Source organism: Solea solea, chromosome 5, assembly GCF_958295425.1.
Source record: "Solea solea chromosome 5, fSolSol10.1, whole genome shotgun sequence".
NCBI classification, from domain to species: Eukaryota; Metazoa; Chordata; class Actinopteri; order Pleuronectiformes; family Soleidae; genus Solea; species Solea solea.
In genome coordinates, this window is record NC_081138.1 from 74686 (window position 1) to 94739 (window position 20054).

Here is a 20054-nt window from a genome sequence, read left to right on the forward strand (position 1 = left end):
CAGTAACACATTCACAAACATGATGCAACAATGATCATGTGATTGTTGGCTGCCAAAGACAAAAGATGACAATCATCGAGATTCTTACTTTACTAGAAATGAATCACCAAATTTAGGTCTAATAAGAATATGAGCTGAACATACAAATAAAACACTGACCAGTGTATTATTTTCAGTAAAAGCCAGGTGGGGAAGAGCAGGGGACAAAACTCTGGACTCAGATTCTCTTTGTTCTTACTGTCTTGAAGGCTGATATGGTTACATTTTGTTATTTAGGTTATAGATGTGGAAACAGAAGATTTGCAATAATAGAAATGGAAATTTCCGAGATTGAGATTGGCCTCAGCGGGATTTAGGAGTTCTGATCGATGTGGCTCAAATATATCAGGATTCCCACAACTTGGCCGACATCAAATTGAAGGACTTTTCAAGGACTTTCCAGAACCAATCGCCTTAAATTTCAAGGAACGAAAGTGCTTAAGATCGACCATGGGGTTCACTTTTACTGATTTGCAGCCCGCTCTGTATCTGGCCAAGTGATTGTCCTTGGGATCTTAGTCAAAGTCTTTGTCATTTTAGAGATGTTAGTATTTTCATTTCTCAGGCATCACGTCGTCATGTACTCTCTCTTAGTTAGTATTTCTCCCTCATTGTTCTGCATGGAAACTCACAACACTGCTAGTAAATACAACTCAAATTATGTTCTGTGTGCACTCAATTCACTCCGCATTAGACAGTAGGTGTCGTAACAAACAAGGGAGACATTTACCTAAAGATCAACTGAACTCCTTTCTTGCATTAAATAAAAGTGTTTTCAAAAATTTTCCAGGGCTTTAAAAACATTATTTTCAAGAATTTCTTGTGCATGTGGAGTTTGCATGTTCTTCCTGTGTGTGTGTGTGTGCGTGTGTTTTCTCCCACAGTCCAAAAATACGTAGTGGTTAACTGGACACTGACCATGGTGTGAATATGAGTGAGTGAGTGGTTGTTTGTAACGAGCCTCATGTGAAGGATAAATGGTTAGACCATTCAACCACAGAGATCTCACAAACTGAACATGCGACTATAAACCAAAATGAAAGTTTACAAACTTGTAAAAAATACCTTCCTTCTGAGATAAAAGTTGAAATGAAGGATTGTAAATCCCAAACCTAGTCATTAACGTTGTCTGGACTGTTGCTGTGTGTTCGAACTGGTCCAGTTTAAAATGCACCTGCATGATTAATGCAGCACATGATGTGTATGTGTGCTGATGTGCACTGTTCTTTAATCACATTTCCACATTGTTGAACGTAAATGAAGTTAATCTTCTGTCTGTTTGCACTTGTGATTTGATACTTGAGCTCCAATTGTGATTACTTTAATTCTACTACAGTATCAATCCGTACAGTTTACAGTAAACGTGGTCATTCATTCAGTAGTACTTGAGACTAAAACTTCTACATTTGTCCTCAAAATGTACTGAGGAATAATAACATCATTACATTCGTGTCATTACAATGAAAAAACACTAAGATTTTGTAAAGGATATGAAGTAATCTAAGCTGAATGTATCTGTACTTATGTTGAACTTGAACCTCTGATAACATTCTGAGGAAGAGTTAAAGTCATGTTCATACAATTTAAGACTCAGGCAGCAAACACAAACCTTGAAGTGCTGCTGAGATAATGACACAGACACAGCCTCATTTCTGTCTCTTCACACTTTGTTGTAGCAACATTAGCATTCTTGTCAGTAACAGACAGTCAATTAAATAACAATCACAGTAGCAGTAAAGCAGATTTTTGCACCCAACTGTAACCGGTGTTGAATCACCTGTAATTGTTTCCAATCAGCCCAGACAGTGACCACGCACGGCCACTGCGTGGCGCTGCTGTGTATTTGTAACAAAACTGTGATTACTATAGCATGAAGTAAAACCATAGACAATTATGTAACATTAATACTTATGTTTGCTTTGTTCATGTACAGCGCTCTGTTCCACTGTTTCAATAAAATGTTATTGATGAAAAACAAAGGCACAGACAGACTGTTGTTCTGGTTGAGCAGTACAGACAGTGGACTAATGTAAAGGCAACACAAAAATGGGATTTACTCATTGAAGAAGGGTTGCAACTGTTGATGACTATTTTCATTGTGTAATCTGTCAATTATACAGTTCATTCATTTGTAATTCCATTATTTTGTGTGTGAAATGTTAAAGGTGGAAAACACCACTGTATCACTGTTTGGACGACGCCCTCAATAAAACACTACACCTGACACGAGAATAAATAAAGCTGACTCTGCATAAATAGACTTGAAATTCAACATGTTGCTTCTAGTCATCATGTACTTAACAATATAATATACAATATAAAAACCTTCTTTTTCTTTTGTTAAACATTCACAGGAGTTTCCTCACTGAGCTGACATACTTTAGTTTTTGGGTTAAATAACTGTGACCACAGTAAAATGTACCTTTAAAAATCATTTCAGAGTCTCCGCTCAACATGAGTGCACATTCACAGTCTTCCAACAGGTTTCCTGAGCTCGTCTTAAAGCATTGATGTAGTAGGTGGTGAGAGTGAAGGTGTTTAAAGATAAGGCTCTCCAAACATCCTGCGACACTCCATGACCCCCGCGCTGGGAGGACGGTCACAGTTATGGGTCAACTTCACGAGGCTCGGCATCAGTCGGTCGTACGCCAACTTGTACTCACGGTCAAAGGCGTCTGAGGGAAGAGGAGACGTCAACAATGTCTCATTATTGCATTCACTTCTGTTGTTCTCTTGTTTTATATCAAACGACTGTGAGGAGAAACATTTAAGAAAAACTGTTGGCACTGGAAAATCTTATTTTGTTACTTTTTAAAAAATCTTTTTTCATATTATGTTTATATTATTTGATGTATTTTTATTATTTGTCATGTCTGTAAGATGTCAAACAAATAAAGTTGCTTGAAGACACTAAATACTTGCCAATATCGATGTTATCTTTTCCGAGAGCCACCAGCGAGAGAAAGAGGACGTCTCTGTACAAACTCCTGAAAAACAATCTCCCAGTTACTTACAGAGCTTTGGAGGAAAGTGAGAGAATGGACAGATTTGTTTCCCCTATTCCCCTAAGAATATTATGAACAGAAACTAAGAAAATTCATGACTTTACTTTAATATCAAGACACAAAAACATTTCAGTTAATCATTAAAACTAAATTCACGTGGTTTTACAAGAGTAACTTCATGAGAAACATTTAGCTCCTCATGCACCAAAGTCCTTTGTTTCTTTCATAAAAAAAATATTCTTCATATCTCAAAAGTCCAATATTCTGTTTTGTGCTATAAATGAATGTTATTAATGAATCGTCATATTACACCACCTCTTTTAAGGGTTGGGTATTTGACAGCCTTCTCTCAAAGTCACCACCTGTTTCCATGGTGACGACAATAATGAATGAAAGAAAAGATGTGACATCACTGCTGACCTTTGCCTCTTGACACCCAGCGTCTGACCCAGCAGCTGGAGCAGCTGAGTCATCGGCCGACTGACGTCGTTCCTCTGGATGCTCTTCACCACACTCTGCAGCAACTCTTCACTGAACGGTTTCTCCTGCTCCGGGACCAGCCGGGACACAGGGTAACCCACATCTAACAGACACAGACACAGACACACACACACACACACACACACACAGACACACACAGACACACACAGACACACACAGACAGACACAGTGCAATGGGAATACAAAGTGAGGGAATTGAATTACTTTCACAGTGAGAACAGGTTTTTACATTAGCGTACATGACTCTGTACCGGTAAACTACTAGTTATACTAAGTGAGGATTCTGTGCACACACGTGTTACGACCACAGGGACGTGCTTTCACTTTCCTTGTGTGTGTGTGTGTGTGTGTGTGTGTGTGTGTGTGGTTGTCCAGGTGGACCCTGGGAGCTGATTGGCAGGTTCCAGTATAAGAGGCCTGTACCTCCTAGCTGCATGTATGGATGTTTCATTATGTGGTTAAACAAAATGTCTCATAGCCACTCGTGATGCTCCTGTGACTTCCTGTTTAGATACAGTAGTTGATTGTTTTGTCAACTTTCTGCATGTAGTGGATGAAATAGAAAGGATAAGTAACCATTAAAAATGTAATTATTCTGCATCAGTTCTGTCTTCATGAACAGAAACGGCGTAACAGTAGTGGCATGTAAACACTGCTGTACTGAGAAACACAGAGTCTTGTGGAGCTCATCATTACATTACATTATTACATGGCATTTAGCAGACGCTTTTATCCAAAGCGTCTTACAATAAGTGCATTTAAACATTTGGGTACAAATAAGAGCTAGAAGTAAGTAAGAGCTTCAAGTAAGCCAAACTATGAAGTGCTAGTCATAAGTGCGATGTATACGCACAGGGGAGTATTTTCTCACTCCCCTGTAGCCAATGAAACATCACACCTGTTGATGGTGATGGCTCAATAGAAACTAGGTCAAAACAGCAACAATAACAACTTTCTCTTTGACCTAGCAGACAAAATATCAACAACAAACTTTCACCATAACTAAACAGACAAGTCAAAAGTCAAGCAACCCAGCTAGATACAATAGCAAGTAATGAGATAGCAACCAAATAAGAAAGAACTACACAAGTGATACTTAGCTTAATTCCAGTAGTCCTATGAGATACCCAGAAAGTCCAAATGCACACATTTAACAACAGAGCACAATGAACACACACAGACCTGTTAGTACCAGGGTTAGTGACTCGCAGGAGGAGGCGACGCTGCCCTCATGCCAGCCTCCATTAAACAATCCAGTACTATCATAGTCTTAAATCCAGCTGCTGTGAAGTTCCTTTCACGTTTAAAGTATGATCACATGAATGGCTTTAGAGCAAAATTCATTTGCTAATTGCTTTCTTGTCAAACTAAAGGACTGAATGTTGATTATTAGTAAGACTGAGACTCACTATAATCCAAAAAAAAAGCTATTTATTCCACCCCAATATGGCATAAATTTCAGCCACATTTCCACAAAAATCAGACATAATTCTGACTTAACTGTTAAGTAAATAGTATTAACAGTTGTTGCTTGCAGGATAGATTAAGCTAAAGTGTATTAATCGCTAAAAAAAGGACACATTGTGGACTTACACCTTGCACATAGCAGTAATGCATAAAGCTGAACATGCTACTTATTTAATATTTATAAAAAAATATTAATTTACATAAATATTGGAAGTGCAGAAGAAGAAACATGTCCTGTCCCTCTCTACAGTTCAGAGAATGCAGAAATTAGACATTTCTAATTCAGTCCAATTCAGTTCAGTTTTTTCTGAACTTTTTCTGAACGACTGGAACTCCAAGTAAAGGAGTTCCAGTCAATCATGATGGCCAGACTACAGCCTGTGTCTGAAAGCATGTACAGACGGACAGAGGGACAGCAGAAGGACTCACTGTACGTGTTCCAGAGGATGTAGAGAGGCTGGATGGGATCCTGGTGCAATTTAAGGTTGTCCCATAGGATCTGGATCAATACGTGTTTACTGTCCTCTGACATCCAGTGACGAGGAACCTGACAAAGGCAGAGAGAGAGAGAGATTTCATTTTCTAAATGAACTTATTATTCTGCCCTTCTGCTTTTGTATTAAACCATTTTTTTTCCAATTTCAAATGTGAAAAAATTCAGATCAATGCTTAAAATTAATCAATTTTCAATTTACATGTGGTAAATGTGGCGATGTTTGAGTTTAGCTTCCTTCTGATGAACAACAGTGGCCCCAGTTGTAACATCAGGCTTAAAAAAGCTGGCCAGTGGTTTAACACTTGATCACTTTTGAGTGTGGACATATAAATTTAATATAAATGTTTCCAGCAGAAAAATGTACATGCATCTTCAAGAAGAAGCCAGAGGTCTCTGTTGTGTCCATTGTTACTAAGCAACCTAAACCCTGCAACTGCTCAGATGATAGTTGCTGTTACATTAAAGTAAGACAAAAATCTAAATTTACAGCCCTGAAAACTCACAGTGCTTCATCTGGATGATGGAGGTCTACAAAGTAAACAAAGACCAGTCTGACCAACTATCAAAAGATGTGCTCACACTAGTCACTGCATTTGAAAAAGATGAAATATTTGCATCTCAGTGCAGGGGTTAGGGCCCCAAGGCATAAGCAGGGTTAGGGCCCCGAGGCATAAGCAGGGTTAGGGCACGACTGAATGATTACTGAACATTTAGGTATTGCCCTTCTCCAGCTGGCCAAATCAAAAATGCACCATAATATAAGAAATCGCATCAACCAAATTCAGAATTTTCTAGGGGAGGAGCCCCAGACCCCGCTTCCACCCACTCTTGAACAAACAGGGCGGTCCTTATACATCTGTGCCGGGGGGACGGTCTTTGATAATCTCAGGCTCAGTGTAACGTAGAAGGATCCAGAGGGTTCGGTTTAGTGCATGTGAACCTCACACTGCTCTTGAGTCAACATCGCTATACAGCTGAGGATCATAATACTCATTATGTACTTTGTCACACCTGGGAATCTCTGTTGCAATGGTCTGAGGTGAGAATCAGACCGGGCAGGTTGCTGGGCAGGTCCAGCCGTCTGAAGTACCAGACCAGGTTCCAGTAGATGATGGGATGGTGGTCCACCATGTCAGCCTCAGTTATTACTGCATCACCTTCATTCTCCAGCAGACTCTCCAGCTCCTTCCACAGCACCAACGGGCTCAGATAGGGAATAGTCACTGGCTCAGGGTTGTGGAGCCTCCACTCCATGTTAAGTGGATCCTTAGTGAGCGAGAATGATCACAGCTTATTATTGTCACAAGAAAACAAACTGAGTAAGGATGGGCGTGAGGTTAATGATCTACTCATACTGAGGTTTCATTGAGGCGGCTGGGCAGGCTGCCTGACGTGGGAACACAGTGGTTGGGTTGCAACAGTTCCTCCAGAGGACCAGAGGCGCTGATGCTGCGGGCCAGAGTGGCTCCAGGAGACAGGATCCCCCGGTGCTCTGTGGGGATGTGGATACCGTGTGTCCTGTGTGTAAAACACATGCACAGCAACAAGAGTCATTTTACTTTGTGTGCATACATCTGCTGATTCATAACCAGAACTGTATGCTTGTTGGTTTCTGGTCATTGTAGTGCTTGGTGCACGTACATGAACCCAATTCATAACCAACCAGTTCTGTTCAATGTGTTCTTAAAGAACAGTTTGTGTTTTTAAAGAACAGTTTGTGTTTCCGACAGCACGGTAACATCTGTATTTACTCCCAGCTGTGGCTCTTGACCCTAACCCTGTACCACTGATTTACAACATGTATGTGAAAAGTATATCTGGGAGTCAGTGGGAGTGCATGAATGTAATCCTGGTACCAGTCTCCAGTATGTACACACAGAGAGGGTTCAAATCAACCTGAGGCAACCTCAAAAACTGAGAGAAAAGCATGTGTTTACTCAGTAATCATGGAAAACAGACTTACATTACAGTTCTGAATGTGTTCCTTTAATGGCATTCATCATATAAAATATTATATAAACTATTTTTTCCTTTGTGAGGTGCAATCAAGTTATCATTGACCATCAAAAGAAGATTTGAGTAAAAATCCAATTATACCACATGAATAATTATCAGAAAAGCTGACATGTTATTGTTTTATTCGTGTTATAAGTCATAGGTATAGGGTTAGTGTCATATAGTGTAATATAGGTATAGTGTCATATAGTGTCATATAGGCATATTGTCATATAGGCATATTGTCATATAGGCATAGTGTCATATAGGTATAGTGTCATATAGGTATAGTGTCATATAGGCTTATTGTCATATAGGCATAGTGTCATATAGGCATAGTGTCATATAGGCATAGTGTCATATAGGCATAGTGTCATATAGGCTTATTGTCATATAGGCTTATTGTCATATAGGCATAGTGTCATATAGGCATAGTGTCATATAGGTATATTGTCATATAGGTATATTGTCATATAGGCATAGTGTCATATAGGCATAGTGTCATATAGGCATAGTGTCATATAGGCATAGTGTCATATAGGTATATTGTCATATAGGTATATTGTCATATAGGCATAGTGTCATATAGGTATAGTGTCATATAGGCATAGTGTCATATAGGTATCGTGCAGATCTGGAGCACATAGGCTCTGAAAAACCTTTACATAACCTCAAACTGGAAACAATTACAGTGCAGTAGAGAGAAATTTGTCTGGATTGATTTGTGTCATTCGTCCTACTTTTAGTGCTGCAGCTGCTATGATGACTCGGCGCTGTTTAAATGTTTTGTAATGTACATACTGTCAATACTGTGAAATAAAAACCTTAAATATGTATTTGCTTTTCCTGATTTAAACATTTGACAACCAGAAAAGTCATTCTTGTTATGTTGTCATCAAACACTGATTTCCCTCATTTAAATGTCCTTGCACGTCTTCCGCATGTCCTCTGTGTGACCAGCATGTACATGAGTAAGGAACAGTCTGTACCTTCCACTTCCCACGCAGTCATGGACAGCAATCGTAGGAGAAGGCGGGGACACAGCGGTTGTTGGACAGGGTGTGGACAATGTAGACGTCCCTGTGTCCAGACCTGTTGAGGCTGAGTATGATGAGGTCATTGCCTCATCCACTGATGGACTGCCCTTCAGGAACAGCCTATAGTATGGGGAGTAGATTCATTACTGTATCAATTGTTTATCAGCAACAGTGGGCTGTTAATTCAACTGTAACTGGATACTTTTAATTCAATCTTTTTGTTCCATTTTGCCTCTATTTTATTTATTTATTATTTTATTTTTTATAAAGTTTGAGATCTTCTTCGTCTTCTAGAGGAAAATAATTTCACAACATGGAATAAAAACTCCATTAAGGAGCTGATCCTGAAAAATAGCAAAATAAAAAATATAATTTAGTTAAAAAGCTTAAAGTGGTCCATTTCCAACAATGATTCATCGAGCAAACATTTATATTAAGGAGCGAGGTTTATTCTTTACCTGCCAGGTCCGCGCATGTCTCTGATCTCCACGTTAAGGAAGGGCAGGAAGGGGTTTCCACAGAAAGGACAGGTGGTGTTTAAGTTAGAGTCATCTGCTGTCCAGCCAGCCATGATCTCCTCATCATACACCAGACAATCACACGTCTTACAGCGAGAACAGCTGGAGATTAACAGCTGGAAACACACAGAAACATCCACTTAATGATTACTTAACTTAAGAAGTGTTACACATGTTTTATTTCTGAATGGCTCCAGGCTGTGTGTAGATTGTGGCCTGCTGCTCTTTTGTTTTAATCTTACCTCCATAGCATAGTTGTTGAAGATGCTGGTACTGCTGGTGTACTGTGAGGAGGCGAGGTCTGACTTGTCTGGCAGAGGGAAGCCAAGTGGAGCGAGTGTGAATGACACGCTCAAAGACTATAATATTATTTCAGACAACTGTCACTGAGGACATGGAAGCTTTGGCTTGGAATTGAATCACATTAGAAAGTAACAAATAAAAAAGTTGTTAGTCTTCTAGTATTTGAAAAAGTGATGTAATCTTTGTAGCATTTAGTGAAACCTACACTCTAACTCACCAGGGAGCAGAGAGGTGGGTCTCATTTGGCTGGAGCCTGCAGTGGGGCTGTCCAGTCTGCTGCAGAAGGGACTGCGTCTGGGACTGCGTCTGGGACTGCGTCTGGGACTGCGCCTGGGACTGCGCCTGGGACTCCTGTTCTTCTGTGGAGGGACCACAGAGCTCTCTGAGTCCCCACCATTATCCTCATCCAGCAGGGAGGAACAGTCTGCATCTCCCATACCAACAGACGTCGCACTAAAACGGTCGCTGTGTCCGTCCTGAAAGCAGCACAGGGGTTATTATGTATACACAGGTATACTTTCAAATATTCAACATGTTTAAGGGGAACACATGTGATATTTTAATGCCATTATTTCAAAGTAAGTGCATCTTTCCTTTGCTCTAAATGCACAAACAGTGCTACTGATTAAGGAAACAGTGAGTCATGTTTTAATGGATCATTGAACAATGTGATAATGATAAATAAATACTGTAGTCCGTGAGATGGCAGTAGCACTTCACGTTGCGGGTCTTTCACCATGCACCGGTGATTTTCTACAACGTACAGTTGGTATTTATACACATCTGTATTTATGCAGGTTTGTGATCATATTTACAACTTAGTTTGCTTTAAAGTTAGGTCCAAATTAACTTATGACCTATTTGGAGTTCATGTGAAAGCAGCGCTAAATACAAATGACCTCATTTTTAAACTTTATCACATAAACAAGTAGTTTTTAAAGCTCTTAATGGTCTTGGCTCCACTTCTCTATCAGATTTGCTTTAAGGTGTGAATCCTCAAGAACCCTCAGGTCTTCAGGTACCAGCCTTTTCATTCTTCACAATTATTATCATCATTACTATTATTCTGATAATGGTGCTTCAGCCTTCCTGAAGAGGGCAGCAGAGAAAAGCAAATATAAGACTGACCTTTTACCTTTTATTATTTGTTTGAACTTTCATTCAGACACAACTTTGTCTTATTTAACGGAATTTTTTATTCTATTATTTTATCATGTTGTAGTTCATCATTATTATGGTACTTCTGTTATTTATTTATTCACTTACTTTATTTTATATTTGACCTTCTGTTAGCTCCTGTATTAATGTTTAATAGCAGCCATACGTTGGTGGTGGTGGGGGTGGGGGGGGGGGGGTTTAGTAGGTTGTTTCCTTCATTATCTTTTTACCCTGTGAAAAACTTTGACCTGTGTGGCCTTGTATAAAAAAGTTATACACATTAAGATTGATTGATTCATTTACTGTAAACAGCTTTATCTGTTGAATAACGTCATACTTTTTGTTTTATTTGTCAAACTTGCTTTATCACTGTTGCTTAGTAATGGAGATGAGGTTTGTACCTTGGTAGGCGTGGTGTAGGTGGAAAGACGTGAATACCAGCGGCTTGCCTTCTCAGCAACACCTTTAGAGGCAGAGAACACACTGGTCTTGAAGACATCCAGGGTTGGTGTGAGGAGAGTGTCCAAACCAAAAGAGGAAGAGGAAGGTGAGGGAGAAGCCAGGCTCGTGTGGTCTGTGCGCTCTCTGCAGGGGCTGGGCTGAGGGCTCGGGCTGGGAGTGGTGCTGGAGCTGCGACAGGGAGGAGATGACAGGAGGCGCCGACGTGAAATGGACGGGGAGGGTGAGGGAGGTTGGTACGTGCGGGAGTGTGGTACTCCAGCAGTCCTGACGGGGGAGCTGTGGGGCAGGCTGGCTCTGCGGGGGGCAGAGTTTGAAGAGGGGGGAAAGAGGAGGGGGCTGATCAGGTCCTGCAGGTCCAGACTGGGGGTGCGGCTGCTCAGTGGGCTTCCCATATGGTTCATGTAAAGCTCTATCTCCCTGGCTAGGTGTCTCCGGGTGCTCGGTGTGCTGACCTCGTCTCCTGAGTTCTGTTCCTCAGACTGTGTCTCAGCTGCCAGCAATGACAGAGGATCGTAGCCCGTCTCAATGCCCGTGCGCTGGACCGCTCCTCTACAAGTCACAGTGCTCATGGTACTGCAGCTAGCACTGCGCTCCACAACTTTCTTCTGCAGTTTGTTGGTGTGATGGTTGCTGGCACTAGGCCTCAGAGCAGGCTTCTCTAAATCCAGATCCTCCAAATCAAAAATGGCCTCTGTATTACTTCTGTCCTCATCACTAGAGTCCTGTCCATCCATCTCCTCTTCTTCTTGCCTGTGAGTGCCTACCTGAGCAGCAGCACCATCTAACCTGCCTAACGCCAGTGGACCAGGTCTCTTACTGTTACCAAATTTGGCACCAGAGAGAATTTTCACATCGGCACCCAGGTGCCCGGCAATCTTGTCTGGGTCAGTTTCACCCTGGCTCATCGTCAGGCCGAGGACAGCGGCGGGAGTGGAGTCTCCGCTCAGACGACGGCCCCTCACACCCTGCCAGTCCAGGGCTGAGCCCACCACCTCCTCCAGAGCACTCCGGTGTCTCCTGAGAAGACTGTTGGTTTGAACCTCACCGATTTCATCCAAGGAGGAAGTGAAGAGGAGACCGGCGACGTGGCCTGAGAGAGGAGAAGGGTAACAGACCTTTAGAAGGAGACAGTGAATCATAGATGCTTTTAATAAGCCACAGCTTTGATTCATTTTTAACCTAGCAACAGCAGCTGAGGCTCATGGGTATTAAAGTAATAAAAGTGAATGGCCATGACAGAAACTTGAAGTTTTTTGTTTCCATGTTGAACATTACTTGGCGTGTGGTGTGTGGTGTACCTGTGCTGGCAGAGCTCCTGGGTCTGCAGGACGGATCGTTGTAAGTGAAGCTGCTGCGAACAATGCCACGTGGTCTGAAAGAGGAATGGACTTCCATGTCCAGCTGAGGAAGGCAGTCTTTACTTCCTTTTGCACTCTCTGTCTCTGACACTTCAAACACAAACATACACACAATTTCAAATGGTCTTCTTTAACAACATGCACCATCAACATTCACTCAAGGACAACACGTGACTGAAATGCTCTGATGTGCATGAGCAAAAAGAAATAGAGGAGACGGAGAGATAAAGGCACAGGAAGAGGAAATCTCATGTTCATAAGGTAAAGAAGTGTGTGGAGATATGTGACGGCAGGAATCACTGACAGGAGCTGCTGTCGCTCTCCTTCTTGTAGTCCTTGTCAGGGGCCGTGTCCTGGGCACCGGGGGCCCCTCTACGAACCTCCTCTTTGGACAGTGAGTTATAGCCCAAATCTGACTGATCTCCTACAGAACAACACAAACAGAGAAGGAACATGAGTGAACACAAGAAAGAGACACTGAGATTTAGGCCAATTGACAAAAATACTAAATCTAGTTAAGGAAGAATGTATGAATGTGGTTTCTTGTATTGTGTTAAATTGTTGTATAACACCGTATAGTGAGCATATCCTTTATTTTCACAGTATGTAGTTAACATAATGAGAAAAGTCTTTACTATGAACACTGAATCTATTTCATGGCAGAGAAGATAAATGAAACACTTTCATTTCCTCAGTTCTGGGAGATACCACTGTTGCCAGGAAAGGACAGACAAAAACAGCGGAGCTGAATAAAAGAATCCTCTTGTTGGCTTATGTCTCTTCATGCAGCTTCATGATCTGACTTCAGTGGGAAACCTGCTCTCTCTCTCTCTCTCTCTCTCTCTGCAGGCTGACTTCCAGACCACCAGCTGTCAGATGCTCTCCTCTTACATCTTTCCCATGAACCTCCATCTCCATCAATTCTAAACATTGTGACATCATGGCTGTAACTCTGTATAAAGAACATAACAATGTGAGCGGAGGTTCTCCCTCACACAGAGGTGCCAACACTGTGATTAAAATCATCTCTGTAATCAAGAAGAAAGTACTTCTGGGTAATTTCAAATCACTCTGTCGTTAGAAATGTGCGTTAAAAAGAGTAAAAGAGAAACCGTGAGAGAGAGACGAGCAGAAATGGAGCAGCTTCGTGTTACGCCGGGTTGAGAGGTGACAAAGAATGACAATGAGATAGAAACACTGCAGAAACAGAGGTTTACCTGGGGGGAGAGTGGTTTCTCTGAGCTCAGAGCCCCCCCAGGCGCCCATGCTGCTGTCCCCATGGCCGACTGCATGCAAGGGCGGGGCTAGAATGAAGGGCGGGGTTTAGGGACAGAGCAGAAACCACAGAGTCATGGATGTGAATAGAAGCAACGAAAGGAAGGTGGAAAAACAGGCAGTCGGGGTTTAAGACGTTAATGAGGAAGAGATCAGTCGGTGAGGAAGGAGGATGAAAAAAGATGGCTGCCTCTTAAAGGCCATTTAAAGTGTACCTGTGCTAGATCTATCATCAGTGGGCTTTACTTTGACAGGGTCAGTGGTGCAGGGACCCTGCTCAGCAGAGCTATCCATGCTGCCGTGACTCACAGCGTCCAGGTCACTGCCATCTGCCCAAAGACAACAGCCAGTTAAACCACGCCCAGGGCTTTTTCCATGAGGGATCAGCTGTTTCTATATATTGATATGTCATTATTTCTGCTGATGACTGACAATGACAACTGTTGCAACAGAGTTTCCATTACTATGTTAAAACGTACGCACAGAGGCTTTAAGAATGTGCATTACAGACCCTTAGATCCTTTTTTTCAGCACAACCAAAACATTTGTATAAACGCACCTGAGCAAAAAGGCAAAGTGACTGTAGCTTGAGGTTGGAAGCCAGGAGAAGTCATGTTGAACTTATCAGCAGGTTTTTAAAGATCATCATGGTCTCCTGCTCCTGCTCCTGAGATCACTGTCTCACTGTCATTTGACTTTTCTTAGTTGCTCAAAGAACTAAATGGAACTTCATTTGTCTGTTTGTTCCCTCTCACTCTAAAGCTCTCAGGTGTGACTGATTTATTACTTCCCTTCTCCCTTTACTTCCTGCTCTGGTGAGGAAAAACTGGTCGGCCATTTTCTTTTCTGTTCTTCTTGTTACAGCTCACTTGGCTTGTTTTTATGAACAAAAATAAACACATTTTATTACTTCTGCAGAATTATCGCTTCTCCCGTTTTTTACAAACCATATGTGATACAAACTTAATCATTACTTTGACTCAACAACAAATAAGAAGACAAAGAAGCCTGAAAATAAAACACCCACCCACACAGTTAACAGTATAACAGCCTGAAATAAACAGTATATTGATTGACACCTTTTTTCTGTATTTTCATAGAAATGTCTGCTAAATTAAAAAGTACAAATAATTAGCCAAGAGGATAAAACACTAATATTTGTATTTGTCAGTTACCAGGAAACTGATGTGCAGTTGTATCTGTTTAGTGTAATCGACTACTTTAGCAGTTATAACGGTTAGAAACACAACTATCTGAACTCTGTTTCCTACACGACGTAAATAAAACACAATGGTTCTTTCAAAGACATGTTTGCAGAAATGATATAAAAGTGGAGATTTATTCTCACCACTGTAAAAAAAAAACTAAATATATGAAGTTCATTTAGTTAGTTTAAGGGTGTGGAAGTGTGAATGTGTGTTTAAGAAAAACCTTTGTGAAGCAGCACTGAACAACACCGACATCACACATGGTGACTTACTGTATCCAGCATTTCAATGAAATGAAATGAGTACGTGTTGGACGGTTTATTGTTGATGTTATGTCTCCCATATGTCTTTGGTCATTATTTATTAAGATCGTATTTCATTATTGATTATTAATCACCAAGGTTGTAAATGTAATTCACTGTTCAAGCTATAACACATACGTACGTACTAAAAACATTTAGTTCATAATGTAGTCATAACCCTAACCACTACAACAAAAACATTGTCTGCATGTAGTTCTGTAGCCTGATGTCGTCATTCACTTCAAATCTGCAGAAACTCCTTAAATATCATCTTTCCTTATTTTAAAACATTTTGCAGGAGATTTTTAAAGAATGTTTTTATGTTTTTAGGAAGGTAAAAAGAAAGCACCTGACAAAGGGCTGTGGGTGTGGAGGGCCTGCCGTCGTAAAGCTCGTTTGAATTGTGCCACTCCCAAAATCACGTTTCTTAACTTCATCCACAGGAAGTATCCTCCTCTGGTGCTGGATGGCCAGGTGCTCTCCAACACCGCCTTAACACAAGAGACATGGAGCAGAAACAAGTACTGCTGCTTATTGACCAGTGTTAAATATACAGTGCTTAACATGTTTATTAAAAACAGGAAAACATCAATCGTCATTTCAAAACCACTAAACGTTTTATTGCTATTTTTAGTGTTATTTTTATACCCAAATGTGAGCTGGCTCACTGGACTTCTTCTCTGAGAAGAAATGAAACAAGCATAACTTTCAACCACTAAAACTATTTTTTCTGTTCAGGAACGTAAGTAAATAACTATAATTGAATATCTTAATCAAGAAATAATAATGTGCTTTAGTGTTTTTTCTGTTGTTTTTGTAAAACAGTAAAAATACTTCTACATACTGGTGTATTTGCTGTTCATTTAGGGCAGCTGTGGCCTAATACTTATGTTAAGCACTGTTTAAGCAAGTTTCATCTCTTTCAGAACATGAAATATTCTTATATTCATCTCCTCACTACTGAAGTCACTGGACCCAATCAATGTTGTGGCATTAGATCCAAAATCAGTAAAATAATATTTTGCCCCTTTTGCCCCTCAGAAACTTCTCTATTATCCAAACCTTGTCACCAGTGTAGGTTTTGTTGTTGTGGTACATCACTTAAATGAATCCAGCTTACAGCGAGACCAAAAGTTCCACCTGCTAAACTTTAGTTAGGACTTAAAAAAAAAAAAACAGAACTCGCGCCCCCCTGGAGAGTTTCCACGCCCCCCCCAAGAGGGCCCGCCCCACAGTTTGAAAAAGGCTGCATTACACAGGCTGTAAACCCAACATCTCTATGTGCAGGAGGGTAAATCACAGCTGATGCTCCGCCCAGGACGTTGTACTTTGTCTGTGCACATAAATCACAATCTCATTTACATCACACCTTGTTGTAGTAGCCGTACGTGATGGCGTTAGGATGAACTCCAGCCTTCTTCATCTCAAAGAGAACCCTGACCGCTAAGACAGGCTGACCATACTGTCCACACAGCTGCATCAGCACACGATAGCAGACCTGCAGGTCAACATTTATGACTGTGTCAAAATCAAATAACAGTGAAATGAAAAGTGCAAATACTGTCAAAATGTTGAACACAGTTTTGAGAATGGTTGATTATAAATCTAAGTCGTTATTATTATTATTATTATTATTACAACAACAACAACAACAATTGTTATTTACCTCATCAGGGGGCTGCAACTTCTTTGCCTGCATTTTCCTGAGGACGTCATAAGCAGTGCGGAGAGCCCTCACCTTGGAATGACAAACTTTAACATACGCTGGCAGACAGATGAACCACAGACCATAACAGTGACGCAGCAGACACTTGGACCACAGCTGAGGGATGGACGAGTACTTCTTAGCTATCCTCTGGGCCAGTTTCACCTCCTGTGGGTGAAGATTAAAAAAAAGATTCTCATATGAGAGATGTGTTGAGTGTGAATCACTATCAGGCTCCAGTGAAATCAACACTGAAACAAGGGGAAAGGAAAAAGAGAATTCAATCCAGTGGAAGGAATGAATGCAACATTATGCATCTGTGTCACCACCAATGTCTTTTTAAATAAGATTTCTTTTTACTTCATAAACCTAATAAAACTTCTTTGTTCTTACATATTTTTAACATATATTGAATATTAAGGTCCTTCAGATGTTTCCATCACTATATTAATGTGTGACAGCAGAGGGCGACTGTTCTGACCTGCTTGGTACGTCTAAACATAGGAGCAGGGCTGGTGGGGCAGCTGTGTCTGGCAGTGAGACGGGAGGAGGGGGTCCGCAGCCCCTCCACGGGGTCAAACAGGTCAACACTCAGCACTGGGAAACCATCGTACCTGATGACCAACACAAACACAAGTTAGGGAAATTTATTTAGATGTTCATGTCCAGTTAAACTCATGTGAAATCAACAAACATCATAAGTATCATAATTCATCTACTGTACAATGAGCTGATGAAACATCCCTAAAGCTGCAGCTCATCAAAGATCACTGAGAAAGTTTCAGTGCAAATAAAATATTTAAAGCAAAATGTGAGCACAGAATACAAAAGGCACACAGTTCAGTTTGTGGCTGGTCTATAATCAGCTGTTAATTATGAATTATGAAGTATAAAAAAAATGAATAGAAAATGGAACATTTATTTTTTAAACCTGTAGCAGAGAGGATGTTCCTCCCCTTCAGGTGAGGGAGGCAGCTCTGGAGGCGTGATGAAGACGGTATGCTCACTGCGCTGAGATTCATCAAACTCTATGAGCCTGGATTCCTCTGGCCTCTCACTGTCTGTCTGCAGAGCACACACACACACACACACACACACAAACAAATGAAAACTTCTGTGGTTGATTTGACACAAAACAACATTTTTACTCAAACATTCTTCAAACAGCTTCATAGCATCGCTGTGTGTGTGTGTGTGGGGGGGGGGGAGTTGAGGGCGGAGAACTTGTTCTCTTCGCTTTCTTATTTCCTCATACACTTGGTCCACATCTTTTTCTCTCTCTCACACACACACACACACACACACACACACACACTAAACGAGTATAATATGCAGTAGATATGTGCTGAAATTCAATAAATCTACAATACAAACACAGATTAAACAGATATTTAATTGGACACATTATCTCATAGATGCTGTATTCTGTGGATTATTATTTTAACAAATAACTTAAATCCAGCCTTGAACAACGACAGATAGGAAGGCAAAAAGAAAGAAAGGTGACAACTACAGCCATGCTGCTACAAGTTTCAGGTTTCAAGTGAATCTTAAAACTGGAGGTTAGAGCTATGAGGGACACGGAGGGGGAGCATCAGTAATTGCAAAGTGCTTAATGGCAGCACAACATTTAACCTTCAGCAGCAAACACACAGCATTAAACCTTCAGCAAACACACAACATTTAACCTTCAGCAGCAAACACACAACATTTAACTTTCAGCAGCAAACACACAACATTTAACCTTCAGCAGCAAAAACACAACATTTAACCTTCAGCAGCAAACACACAACATTTAACCTTCAGCAGCAAACACACAACATTTAACCTTCAGCAGCAAACACACAAGATTTAACCTTCAGCAGCAAACACACAACATTTAACCATCAGCAGCAAACACACAACATTTAACCTTCAGCAGCAAACACACAACATTTAACCTTCAGCAGCAAACACACAACATTTAACCATCAGCAGCAAACACACAACATTTAACCTTCAGCAGCAAACACACAACATTTAACCTTCAGCAGCAAACACACAACATTTAACCTTCAGCAGCAAACACACAACATTTAACCTTCAGCAGCAAACACACAACATTTAACCTTCAGCAGCAAACACACAACATTTAACCTTCAGCAAACACACAACATTTAACCTTCAGCAGCAAACACACAAAATTTTACCTTCAGCAGCAAACACACAACATTTAACCTTCAGCAGCAAACACACAACATTTAACCTTCAGCAAACACACAACATTTAACCTTCAGCAGAAAACACACAACATTTAACCTTCAGCAGCAAACACACAACATTTAACCTTCAGCAGAAAACACACAACATTTAACCTTCAGCAGCAAACACACAACATTTAACCTTCAGCAGCAAACACACAACACTCACTCACTCACTGGACTTTTGAAATCTTTGCAGAAAACTGAGCCTGAGGATTTCCGATGGAAGCTTGACGATTTTAGGACTTTAGCTTTAAATATTGAAAATGGAGTATCAGCTCTCAACTTGTGATTTAGTTTCATTTATAAGGAGCACATTTACAGTATATTAAACAATGATGGGAACATATCAGCTCATTCTAATTCTGCAGGATTATGTTCTAAAGAAATAGAAGTCTGTGAGATAAATGTTATTTCCTAAATATACACCAACAACACTGACCTGGAGACAATCTGAGGCAAGAGTATTGTAGTGAAACAATTATTGGTGTAATTACAGACTTACTTTGCTTCCTTTGTCTGCATTCCGCTCTGAATTGTAGAGCTGAATGGAAGCAGAAGGGAAAAGAAAGAAAAACTCAAGAAACCTGACATTGTAAAGTAGAGAGGTCACAGATCAAATAAGTGGAGAAGGAGAAGTTTACCAAGAAAGCTCCATTAAAGATAAGATAAAGAAGATATAAGAAGAGGTTTGTTGGTAAATGTGACTGCATTAAAATGATCATGGAACACAGGAATAACAAGCTCACTTTGTCCACGCAGTCATCAAAGAAGGCCAGGCTGGCATCTTTGTCACTGACAAAAGAGCATTCTTCAATGAAGCGGATGAACATCTGGGTCTTTGTCATCTGAGAGTAGAACTTCTGGTGTGAGCGGTCGCGGCTCTTCAAGAAACCTGAGGACAAAATCATCATCATTCACTTGAGGACAGTCGTCTTACTCTGCTTTCAGTCGTTGTTGTTATTAATGTGAGGAGTAACTCTGT

General features: G+C 40.8%; 1 protein-coding gene across 8 annotated transcripts in view; it reads right to left on the reverse strand.

The window, feature by feature from the left end:
• Window positions 1–1344: 1344 nt before the first annotated feature.
• LOC131459257 (C-myc promoter-binding protein-like) overlaps window positions 1345–20054 on the reverse strand; it is a 42029-nt gene continuing 23319 nt past the window's right edge. For 5 of the 8 annotated variants that reach the window (XM_058628821.1, XM_058628818.1, XM_058628819.1 and 2 more), the window contains 21 exons: window positions 19819–19964; window positions 19575–19613; window positions 17761–17894; window positions 17311–17443; window positions 16791–16997; window positions 16494–16622; window positions 15474–15615; window positions 13830–13943; window positions 12644–12763; window positions 12280–12429; window positions 10921–12071; window positions 9579–9837; window positions 9301–9368; window positions 8999–9174; window positions 8493–8660; window positions 6864–7026; window positions 6520–6774; window positions 5442–5559; window positions 3465–3627; window positions 2962–3026; window positions 1345–2714 (listed from right to left, as the gene is read on the reverse strand). In XM_058628821.1, coding sequence (XP_058484804.1) covers window positions 2578–2714; window positions 2962–3026; window positions 3465–3627; window positions 5442–5559; window positions 6520–6774; window positions 6864–7026; window positions 8493–8660; window positions 8999–9174; window positions 9301–9368; window positions 9579–9837; window positions 10921–12071; window positions 12280–12429; window positions 12644–12763; window positions 13830–13943; window positions 15474–15615; window positions 16494–16622; window positions 16791–16997; window positions 17311–17443; window positions 17761–17894; window positions 19575–19613; window positions 19819–19964 — 4037 coding nt within the window. In that variant the 3' untranslated portion in view covers window positions 1345–2577. The remainder of the gene's footprint in view (window positions 2715–2961; window positions 3027–3464; window positions 3628–5441; window positions 5560–6519; window positions 6775–6863; window positions 7027–8492; window positions 8661–8998; window positions 9175–9300; window positions 9369–9578; window positions 9838–10920; window positions 12072–12279; window positions 12430–12643; window positions 12764–13829; window positions 13944–15473; window positions 15616–16493; window positions 16623–16790; window positions 16998–17310; window positions 17444–17760; window positions 17895–19574; window positions 19614–19818; window positions 19965–20054) is intronic. The other 3 variants (XM_058628822.1, XM_058628823.1, XM_058628824.1) reach the window with 3 other exon arrangements.